Source organism: Culex pipiens, chromosome 2 (assembly GCF_016801865.2).
Source record: "Culex pipiens pallens isolate TS chromosome 2, TS_CPP_V2, whole genome shotgun sequence".
Classification (NCBI taxonomy): Eukaryota; Metazoa; Arthropoda; class Insecta; order Diptera; family Culicidae; genus Culex; species Culex pipiens.
Window position 1 is genome coordinate 81,573,724 of NC_068938.1, and position 12,308 is coordinate 81,586,031.

General features: G+C 38.3%; 1 protein-coding gene across 1 annotated transcript; it reads right to left on the reverse strand.

Moving 5' to 3' along the window:
* Positions 1–7,448: 7,448 nt before the first annotated feature.
* LOC120423672 (protein adenylyltransferase Fic) lies at positions 7,449–10,029 on the reverse strand. Its single transcript, XM_039587557.2, has 3 exons — positions 8,963–10,029; positions 8,302–8,907; positions 7,449–8,239 (listed from the first exon to the last, which is right to left on the reverse strand). Coding segments are annotated over exons 1-3 (1,395 nt in total). The 5' UTR covers positions 9,751–10,029; the 3' UTR covers positions 7,449–8,238.
* Positions 10,030–12,308: the final 2,279 nt, after the last annotated feature.

Genomic DNA, 12,308 nt, shown 5'->3' on the forward strand with positions numbered 1-12,308 from the left:
AAGTGATAATAACTTTAAAATGAAACAAAGTTAAAAAAAATAAAAAACACAACAAAAAATCAAAAATTTTGTTCGAATGGCGAACACACGAGCACTTTTACCCCGTTTAGCCCCTCCAACAAACGCACCCCCCCAAAACAGTTGTTTTTTTTCGAGGTTCCGAATTCCGCGCAGGAAATTTGAGGGTTTACGTAATGGCGAAGGTGAAATTGGCAACCTGATGAATACGCGCAAGTGCGTGGAGACAGCAAAAAAAACAAGCAAACAAACAAAAAAAAATGATATTATTATTACGAAAAAGTATTTCAAACAGTCAATAATTAGTTTTAGCTGTAATGAAAAGAAGAGAGAAAATTACCGAATACCAGCAACCAAACAAACAGTCACACAACCAACACACACAGCAAATGTTTTGAAGTAAAGACTTGACTAAAAAGAGACAGTTTAATGAAAATAAAATAAATGGTTTTTCTTTCTAAGTTGGTGAGTTTCACATTTCCATCCCGTGATAAGCATTTCGTCGTGAAAGTGATAACTTGTCGTACGTGTTAGCACCTCAGTTGGCCTATTAGATTTATCAGGATTCTGAGATTTTGAAAAAAAAATCGGATTTCATTATGTTAATCTAATTTAAAGTACCATGTTTCTCCTTCAAATTCAAAATAAATTCTCAGTAGATTTTGCTGGAAACGCATGGTGTTTTATGTTCAATCAATATACTGAATTTCGATAAAAAAAATTTCAAGATATCATACCTCAAAATCCATTCAATGAATGTTTACCATTTTTTGGATATGTTGCGTAATGTGAACTTTTTTGTCCTGAGACCTTCAAATCAGCAAAGTTTTCATAAGATGTGAATCCAGCTATGTTTTTAAAATGTCTTAGGCCGTTGCCAATATTTTTTTAAAGTTTTTGTCCCTCGACCAACGCTTGAAAAGAGATCTGTCACTGAATGGGACTGCTCGATATTTGAAAGAACTTTCTGTCAGCGATCATTTCCGAAAACGAAATTTGATCGCCCACAAACAGCGTCATGACCGTCATTGTTAGGCGAAGGTCGGTTAATGACATTGAATGAATAGGGTGACTAGGGTAACAATAAAAAAAATCGACATCAGGGATGATACCATCTGATTCGATTCCTCAGGCAAAAATAAGTATCTGTGCCAATTTTGAGCCAAATCGGTTAAGGTTAAGGGGTCGCTTTCTATCGCTGAAGTTTGTATGGGGAAAATCGCTGAAATGTATGGGGAAAAATATCGTTTCAGTATTTTTTGCCAGGTGACGCAAGTCGCGCCCAAAATTGTCCAAGTGAAAATTCTTGTAGGAAATTCTATTTCCTACAACTTTATCCAAGGGTGCAAAACGATCCGAGTTGATCCTGATTATTGGTGATTTTTTTAGTAAAAAGTATTTTCTTATTTCATTTCATTTTATAAGGTTGCTTTAACAGTTGCATAGGTTCAGTTGTTATCCTGAGCTGAGATATGAACTACCTTTCAACAGCTGATTTGTTCAAAATGGGGAGAGGGTTTACTGGTACTTAGGAGAACGAATTGGACAGAGAAGGAAAAAAATGCAAAAATAAACTTCGAAATAGCTAATAGATGTGGGAAAGTAAGAGGAAAATATTTTCTTATATACCTCCTATATACCTCTTATATACTTTCAAGTATATAAGCCGATTTCTTTTCATCGCATTGCTAATAACTCATCAGGATCAACTCGGATCTTCTTGCACCCTTCGACAAAGTTGTAGGAAATTAAATTTCCTACAAGAATTTCCACTTGGACAATTTTGGGCGCGACTTGCGTCACCTGGCAAAAAATACTGAAACGATGTTTTTTCCCATACATTTTAGCGATTTTCCCCATACAAACTTCAGCGATAGAAAGCGACCCCTTAACCTTGACTGATTTGACTCAAAATTGGCACAGTTACTTATTATTGCCGAAAAAATCGAGCCAGGGGGTAGCTCTTCAGATTTTTCCAAAATTTTCATTTTTTCTGGTCACCCTAGTGACCACTCAAAACCCATTATTCAAATTCCAGACTTTTCCAGAACCTAAAAAATAGAAAAAAGAATGATTTAAAACCAACAACTATTTATAAAAAAAGTCAATGTCAACTATCGAACAAACCGAAAGCTTACCAACAAAATTTCAATGTTTATTCTCAAAATAAAAATTAAAAAATTCATAAGATCAAATTAAAAAAAAAACATAGAAGAAACTGGAATTTAAAATAATGTATTCCTATTTTTTATTAAATAACGTTTTAATAAGATTACACTTATCAAAGGATTTTCACATTAGGAATTCGTTTAAAAAATGCTCTTTCAAATTTCTTTTTCAATTTTGTAAATTTAGATGTTTATTTTTTGGAATCAAAGTTGACTTATCGAGTTGCCAGTATTTAAATAATTAAATATTTTTAAACCTCTACAACCCAATCCCGCTTTAGACGGGCTTCAATTTAAAAAATCGCCAAAAATACATTTTTCCACCGATTTTTGATCTTTGAGAAGCATTGTAAAGAAGAACTCTTCAAATTTTTAGTCAGTAATTTTTGTAGTATCCAAGACTATGCATCTACGCATTTTAACACAATTTAAATGATAATGGTGCCATTCTAGAGCAGAAAATGTGAAAAACGAGCAAAAAAATTAAAAATGCCTGTTAAAACATTCAAAAATTAGAAATGCAAAATTTTATGATAGGAGGTGGTAGAATAGGCCAAATACCACCAAAAACAAAGATAAACTAAACAAGATAAATGCAAATTAAAATATGTACTAAAAATAAAACAAGAAAAACATAAAACAAGAGAAGTAAAGTTTTTCGTAGAACAAAAGTTGCTCAAAATTACCTTCTGAACACGGGAAAAATAAAAAAAACTTCGAAGAAAAAAAATTGGGCAGTAGAGGGTTAAATAAAAATCCAGTTTGATAAGACTACATGATTTACAACTAATATTATGCGTAATGTTTGAAAAGACAAATTCTCACAACTTATTGTAACACAATTTGTTGAGTTAAACTTTTTGCAGGTTCATTTTTTTTATATTTTCAAAACGTAAAACAGTGTATTACTATCTGTTATATTATATCCATGTTGTTTATTCAGAATGAATAATGTTCGAAATTTATTCGATAATTAAGTTTTCCAATAAGTGTAAATCAAGCTTTATCTACACAGAAAAAAATATTCCTGTAAATTTACATTATTTATCATGTACCAAAAGGTATCATGATAAATGATGTATATTTACATTAGGTTCATTGGAAATTTACATTAGATTCATTGGAAATTTACATTAGTTTTGAATATTTACATTAGTTTTGGAATTTACATTACTTTAGCAATTTACATTAGTTCAAAGCAACTAATTCTGATTGGCCAATGGGAATGAGAAGCTCGACTTGGATTGCAGTAGGAAAAGGGTGTGGCCTATGTTCTATTTTAAAATTATTGAAGCGGGCAGCAAAAGGAAATTCTGATTTTAAAAAGTTGCTTCACAGGTAGGGGACGCTTTCTCGTCGACGGCCAAGTGGAATAACGCTGGACTGGAATCGAACGGATGACGGGTAGGATGTTCGGTGTTACTGCTGCTACCCGCTGCCGACTGAGCCATCTTCGCATTTTATAAACGAGCGGCTAAAGCATCAACTTGTTCAGGTCGAGGCTCAGGCAGTGGGCAAGCGAAATATGAGAGCGATAGAAAGAGAACCAAATATAACTATTTTTAGTTCGGGTAGTTTTGAAGTCAACGTTTGGCAGAAATACATTGGATATATGATTTACATTAAATAGGAATTTACAGGAAGCCGAACACGGGTAGAAATTCATCAGATTTGAGTTTCCATGCTCAACGTTTCCATTAGATTCATGATTTACATTAGATTTAGATTTACATTAGAGTAATTTCCATGACTTTTTACTCTTTACATCATATTTCAACATTACATTGAGTGAGTTTACATAAGAAACAGTAATTACGTGCTGTGTAAATTTACATATTTTTTTCTGTGTATAGTCAGTAATTCACCTATACTCACAAAAAAGTTTGAAGTAAACAATCCTTTGCAAAAAAAATTGAAATTACTTCATAAATGGAGGATAACATCTAAAAATATTTACTATAATACAACTATTTACAAACTCAAGTTGAGATTGTTTTTCGAATATTCAAGTAATGTGACAAAATGAAACAAAATTATAGAGCAATTCCATCTCAAATCAGGAATTTTTATGGTACTTTTGTACCCGACCCTCTCCGATTTCAATGAAACTTTGTAGACATGTTATCCTAGGCCTATATAAGCCATTTTTGTGTATATGGAGCCAGTTGCACTCGATAATGACATTTGAGAAGGGCGTAAGTTATTTAAATATTTTCGTATTTCGTAATTTAAATATTGCTGTATCTCGAAGCCGTTGCATCGTATCAAAAAGTGGTCAAAGACAAACTTGTAGGAAATTTGACGGGCTTTCCGAAAAAAATACACTGAAAGAAAAATACACGCCACTTCTATGAGATTTTTCAATTTTTAAGTTTAAAAGTTAAATTTTAAGGTGAAGTAACGATTTTTTTTCGTTCAAAATTTTTGAGGAAATAGCCTAAGATGTTACAAAAAGACTCACGAAAAATGCCGGATGGTATGTCTCTCCTAAAAAAAAAAATCATTTACTAAAACTGTTTTTTTTTAAAGGGGTCTGAACGTCAAAATTTTCAAAAACCGATAGTGAGAATCGAATCTCCAGACAATTTTACATAAAAGTCTCCATGTTGACCATTGTCCTAAGTCCAATCCTTGCGAAGATACAGCGATTTTAAAAATAAAAATGTTGAAAAAAACAGCTTTTTTGGTGGTTTTTGGCATTTGCTATATGACAGACTTGATTTTTCAGTCTCGAAAATATTTTTACCGGAAAGCTCGTCCAATTTCCCATAAGTAATATTCTGTTTTCAGTTATGAGCAATGTAATTAGGCTTATATCTGTAAGCCCATGCATCCAATTGAAAAGCTGTGAAAGGCAAACTTATGGGAAATTGGACGAGCTTTCCGGTAAAAATATTTTCGAGACTGAAAAATCAAGTCTGTCATATAGAAAATGCCACAAATCACCCCAAAAAGCTGTTTTTTCAACATTTTTATTTTTAAACCCGCTGTGACTTCGCAAGGATTGGACTTAGGACAATGGTCAATATGGAGACTTTTATGTAAAATTGTCTGGAAAATCGATTCCCACTATCGGTTTTTGAAAATTTTGACGTTTAGACCACTTTTCAAAAAAACAGTTTTAGTAAATGATTTTTGTATTTTTTTAGGAGAGACATACCATCCTGCATTTTTCGTGAGTCTTTTTGTAACATCTTAGGCTATTTCCTCAAAAATTTTGAACGAAAAAAAATCGTGACATCACCTTAAAATTTAACTTTTAAACATAAAAATTGAAAAATCTCATAGAAGTGGCGTGTATTTTTCTTTCAGTGTATTTTTTTCAGAAAGCCCGTCCAATTTCCTACAAGTTTGTCTTTGACCACTTTTTGGTACGATGCAACGCCTTTGAGATACAGTCATTTTTAAATTACAGAATACAAAAATATCTAAATAACTTACGCCCTTCTCAAATGTCATTTTCGAGTACAATTGGCTCCATATACACAAAAATGGCTTATATAGGCCTAGGATAACATGTCTACAAAGTTTCATTGAAATCGGAGAGGGTCGGGTACAAAAGTACCAGAAAAAATCCTGATTTGAGCTGGAATTGCTCTATATCTTTACGCTCTTAATTATTAAGATTTTGCTCTTTTTCATATCGGTTTTTCATCTCTCGTTGCTTAAAGTTAGATTTTTGGTTGAACTTTCGATAAAATTAGTCAAAAATGTATAAAAATCCTTTGATCCATAACATTTTTTTTATGAAAATCAGTGTCAAACGCGTGCCATCATAATCATCCAACATTTATTAGAATTTTAATATCTTAAATAGCCTTTTCATACTCAAATAGATTAAGATAGAAAAAGAAACCTTAAATTTAGTTAAGGTTTTAGTCGAGAACAGAACACTGATGAAGTCTGCAAGTAGTAGACGAAATACGTATCTGTCAAGATATTAAAAATATATAGTGGAATTAAAAGGAACAACTCGTCTCTTTGTATTCATATTAAATTTAAAGTCAATCGCTAATAGAGGTGTGCAAAACCGCTCTTTTTTAGGAGCCGCTCTTTTTCGCTCGCTCATTAAAATGAGCAGCTCTTTTGAACGGTTCTTTAGCTCTTTTTCAAAATATTGATAAGAAGCCTATTTTAATTTTTATTGGTTATTTTTATTATTCAATCTCATGGGCTTTTTAATTGATTTTTGATTATTTTTTCCAAGTTAAGCTTTATGCTTAACTCAACTTAGATCAAATTTGAATACGCACAGTATTTTAATATATTTATACGGTCTGTTGTGCAACTTTTTTAAAAAATCTTACAGCTTTACTATTAGCATAAATGCTACAAAAGGTCTGGACTGTATAAGCATAAGCATTTGAAGTTACATTTTCAACTCTCAAACACAATTTTAATACTACAATTTATTGGAAATTCAATGAATTTTGCATAGAAATTTAAAAAACAGACACAGGTTTTAAAATCATTTCGTCTTGGAACGATTCTTTCAAAAGACCAGAGTTTCAAAAAGAACCGTGGTTCTTTTTTTGTGAGCCATAGTTCGTTCGCTCTTTTTAGTGAACCGGCCCTTTGAGCGGTTTGCTCTTTTTTTGCCCACCTCTAGTCGCTAAGGAAAAATTTAGTTAAATTAATTAGAAAATTGTGCAAAATATTACAAAATTATTCGAGAATCAAAAACAAGTTTATGTTTGGGATTTCCGACTGTTCACGACTTTTTGACAAAAAAATTACAAATTCCCGACATTTTCCCGATTTTTTGCGGATTTTGGCGAATTCCCGATATGTCCCCGACTTGAGTGGCCTCGAAAACCCATAAAGTTACCAAACTAAACATTTTAAGTAACAAAAAACGATTGTGTTTTTTTGAAAAGGTCCAATAAACCAAATTTTCAGTTTTTGCTTTTTGGGTGTTTTTTAATCCCCCTGGCACAAGGTGGTTTCAAAAACACCCAAAAAGCAAAAACTGGAAATTTGGTTTATTGGACCTTTTCAAAAAATACTCCAGATTTCCAGAGTTTTTTTTGAAAAGGACCGATAAACTATTGTCTTTCATATGTTTATAGGACCTAATCAAAAAAAACTCGAGATTTGAACCTTGTTCAAGAGCCCCTGTCAATAACATTGTGAGTTCGAGCCTTGGTTCGAGCCGTTTTTGATTGTTTTTCGACCTTCTTCATTTGGTGCACCAGATTACACCCTGGGTTCTTAAAAAAAGGCAAGGCATTTCTTTCAATTGAAAAGACGATTTACTTTGGCATAAACAAGGGTGTAATGGGGCTAATGTTATAACGCTTTACATAGGTGCCGAAAACTTCAGCAAAATCACAGTCGTAAGGTTGGTATTACTGCTAATCTTGTTAATAAATACTTCCGGCTATAATTACTCACTGTACAAACAAGGCATACACACGACATAAATTATTTCTTGGGGATAAACAATGTGCGTTGGGGTATTTGCTTTGCCGCTTTGGCGAAACTCCAATTGTACCTTCAGAAGTTTAGAGTTTGATCAAACGACAAAGCATTAATACGATTAATTTTGAATCATTTATTTTACTTTTACAAATGCCTATGAAATCCTACACATTGGGAGCACTGCAAACGGGTTGTGCGTTTCTGGTTCCAGCCCACTCACAAAATGTGTTTGAAAATTGCTCACACAACTGTTAGTTTTTTTTATTGAAGAATTTAATAATTATTTAGGATATTTTATTTTGACACGACTTTGTTTAAACTTGTTACCTACTTATGTATACAATTCTTATACGATTATTAACACGGTAACAGTTTGATAGATTAAAAACTTTTTTAAACCTACTACTTTTAAAACCGACATAAGTTACTTTTTTTTAAATATTCACAGCTGGACGCCCCCTCGCATTCACACTACTTTCCTAGTTTGGTTTGAGCTTACCGTGATTAGATTACCAACGTAAGGAACATTCGACTTTTCATCTCAGATTGCAACCAACACGACCATCGGTTGGTTCTTTTTGCGCAACAACAGCAACACTATCGCTATGATGAGCACCGAGGCAAGCAAACATCTGGAAAAAAAGATTATTTAAAGAAATTAGATGGAACTTTCCAAACCAAAACTCCAACTCACCACATGGTCCCTATCCGAATGCTGTCCCCGGTTCCGCTGCCCTCGTGCACCGTGCTGCCGCCCTCCCGCCCAAATCCGTGCTCCCGCTCGCCAATCGCCCCGCCCATTTCGTCCTGGGCCAGCAGCGGCACCGGATGGGACAGCTCGCTCGTCGCCCACAGGTACAAATCCAGCGTCCGCTCCGTACAGTCCGCGATGAACCGCACAAACGGCCGAATATCGCCCTCGTTCGCAACCTGCAGATAGTCGTAGTACTTGTGCCGGTGCTGCTTCTGAATGATGACCGGCGGATAACCGGCCCGCATCAGCAGCGTGTTCATCAACAGCCGCGAAGTGCGCCCGTTCCCATCGCTAAACGGGTGGATGTGCACCAACTTGTAGTGGGCCATCGCGGCGTACCGCACCGGGTGCATCAGGAAGGACTGCTCGGCGTTGAGCCAACCCTCGAAGCGACTCATCAGGATCGAAAGGTCGCCCGGCCCCGGCGGAATGTGACCCCCGACGTACACCTGGGTGCGCCGGAACTCGCCGCCCTCAACGGGATCAACGTGGCCGAGCACGCGCCGGTGGATCTCCAGCAGGTCCTTGAGGGTGATGAAGTCGTTTCTGAAAATGAAGGTCATTACATTGCGAAAACAAGAAGCAACCATCTCCAACTCACTTGTTAACGAGCGTCGCGTTGATGTACTTCATGGCCGCGTCCAGCCCCAGAATCTCGTTGTGCTCGTCGATGCTCTTCCCGTCCACAGCCATCTTCGTCTCCAGAATCGACCTCGTCTGGGCCAGGCTCATCGTGTTGCCTTCGATGCCCACCGAGTGGTAAATGTGCTGAATGTAAGCTTCCTTTTCCGCCCGCTTGAGGCCAGCATCGAGGGCGTGCACCGACGACAACGCATCGCGCTTCTTGTCCAGCCGTTCGAACCGCTTCTGGTCGAGGTGTTCCACGATCGAGGCCGTCCGCTGGCGGTTCGCCAGCGCCTCCGAGTGGGACGGATTGACCGTGAGCGCTTGGTAGTAGTAATGATCCGCCGTAACGATGTCCTGCTGGCTGTGCTCGAGGAATTCACCGTACTTGGTGAGAATTTCCGGATGTCGCGGTGAAAGGGCCATCGCGTGCTGGAACAACCGCAGAGCCTTATCGTCCTTGCCCATCAGCTTCATCTCAACGGCCACTTTCAACGAACTGAGCGCCTCCTGCTCGTTGGAACGAGCCGTTTGCTGCTGCTTCCCCGCAGGAGTTCCGTTCAAACTGTCCGGAAGCCGTACCGCCGCCGATAGGTACGGCTCCAACACACGAGCTTCGTCAGCAATCTGCAGAAAGCGTCCGTCCGGCAGGTAGTGCGGAGTGACCCGCGAACGATAACTCGGCGCGTAGCTCAACAGCGCAAACATCAACCCCGAAAAAAGCGAACCAATAACGAAGAAGATCAGAAACGACAGTCCACCCATTCGGCCACTTTCGCTTGCTTCCGGTGGTCCTTCCACCTCCGGAATGGGTGCGCTTTCGCGTGACCAGGTCCTCGGCGGAGCCCTCACAAACGGAACACATTTTGGACAACTGTTGCGCGTTTTAGCCACGAACTTTAAACATTACACGCAACACACCACAGAATCAGAAAACACACGTTTTGAATGGAACCGAACTGATAATCTCGCGAATATCGCACGATCCTTTCACCAAAATTGAATTCTTGACGTGGTGCTTCGGGATTGTTTTGGTTTCCGTAAACAAATTTTGACGAGAGAGAGAATGATGAAACTTTTTATCGTTTTGTTTTGCTGTCAAGAGGGAGATGGATTCTGCATAAAAAGCATTTATCGTTTTAGGGCTACGTCAGTCCCTGCAACGGCAGCCATCTTTTTGAAACCAAAACTATTGAAGCGTACGACCTGATTAAGAAGAAGCAAGCGAAAACAAATTTCTGTCAAATCGTATAAACAAAATAAACAAACCAAACCGCGTGTATCGTTCGTTTTCCAAAAATTGAAAAATGAAATGTGTGATTGCTTCTTGCACAAACGACTTCCACAAGAAAAGGATTTCGGTTAAAGGGACGAGAGTTTCGAAACACCGTTTTCCTACGGAACCATTCCGTCGCCAAACCTGGATCGCCGCAATAAAAGCTGCTCATCCTGGAATTTTCGATGAATGCAAAATTGATTTGGACAATGTTCTCATTTGCTCGGATCATTTTGCATTGGACTGCTTCTACGAAAACAAAGTGGGAAGAATGCTCCGAAAAACTGCGGTACCGTCGATTTTCTTCGGTGTTCCGGCTGTTCCGAGGTAAATTAGTACATGAAAATGGGATATATCTGATTAAAAATGGAATTAAACTTTGATAGCATAACTGAGCCAAGAGGAACCGAAACAAACGCTTCGGTATCGGTGGCCACACCGCGGAACTTGGTCCTATGCCCCTCACGGACGAGCAGCTTCCCACTCAGCGCGTTCCGTTTAAATTCCGTTTGAAATTCCGCTTGAGCGAAAAAAGTTCGATTCGAATTCTAAACAGTGTTCGTTTTAGATTCGGAAACGAATTCCGTTTCAAACGCAACAACCGGTTCCGTTTGAGTTTTCGCCGCAAATCGGTTCAAGCAGAATTCAAACGGAATCGAAACGGAATGGACGGGTTGACTTTGACAGCTTCTTCTTCTTCTTGTTTTTGCTTTCTGGTTTCTTTTTTGTTTTGGTTGAACCACAATTCAACAGTAAATAAAAATCTAATGGTTTTTTTTCAATCGCTTTTTATTATTTTTAACAAAATTAAGACTCCCCACTCCACTCCACCGTGAATCCCCATTATTTTTTATTTTTAAAAATCCACAACTTTTACAAAACAAAATTTACAATTCATAAGGCCTGGAAGTGTAACCGATGCTGCAATCGAAACCACACCCGTGAGCAACCGAATCGCCGACGTCAGCTGGTCGCGTCGTTGTGAATTACGCCGTATAGCACACGCTGAGGATCGTGGAATCTCTGTTAACGTGGCGTTCCTCTTAAACTTCCTTGGCAGTTTTCTAAAAATCATGAAAAATAATGTAGTTCTGAGGGGGGATTGATAACCACAAATTACTTACCGAACTTCATCCGTAGAAAAAGGGTTGCCCCTTTTCATCGCATCTGGTAGAGGAGCGGACTCCTTTTCAATTTCCACAACGGAATCTTGCCGGTGCCATGTCGACGACGTTTGTGGCCGCCGAGTTACCGCCGTCTGTTTGTTTGGTCCACACACGGATGATCGTGGCCGTTCGTCTCCGGTTTTTTATGATCGCCGACTCCCTCTGCGGGAGCGGACACAGGTTGATGTCACAATAGAATTTTTGCAAGCGGACTCTTTGAAATTTCCGAAAAACTGTTCTGACTGCGTTCGCGAAAATTTTCAGGATTAAACACGTTTGACTTGGCGTTGTATAAGGTCGCCTCACTCACACACCCAAAGAAAAACCGCTTCGGCGAAATGTCACCGAAGTTCTGTCATACACCAGAAGATGTCGCTAATGTGCCAAAAGTCCCGAAGAAGCCGTTATCCTGGTACCAAAGATGAAAGTACAGATGCTGTGTTACCGGAAGCAAGTGCGAGCTCTCAGGGCCAAAGAAAAGCGTAGTCACTTGAAGCTTGCAAACATCGAGCAAATCTGTACAGCTTTGCAAAAACAACTGCTTGCGACTGCTGAGACGAACCGAGCTTTACAGGTAATGCATTATTTTGCCATCAATTGCATGTTACAATCTTGAGCTTACGCTTTAAACAAATTTCAGAGCTTCGCTGCGGAAAACGCGCTGTTCAAGCAACTGGCGAAGCACAAGCCTGGAGAACCGTACAACCCAGTCATCCAAGCGTTTGCACAGACTCTCCACTTTTACTCGCCCAAGGCCTTCACATACGTTCGAAGGATGCTACACAACAAACTACCTTGTCCGCGAACCATCGTGAGATGGTACGAAGTGGTTGATGGTGATCAAGGGATCAACGACCAGGCCGTCAAGGCCGTGCAGGATA

Coding starts and splice junctions, on each gene's coding strand:
- LOC120423672 (XM_039587557.2), bottom strand. CDS start 9,750: ATGGGTGGACTGTCGTTTCTGATCTTCTTCGTTATTGGTTCGCTTTTT. Junction 8,908..8,962: donor AACGCGACGCTCGTTAACAA/GTGAGTTGGAGA, acceptor CTTCATTTTCAG/AAACGACTTCATCACCCTCA.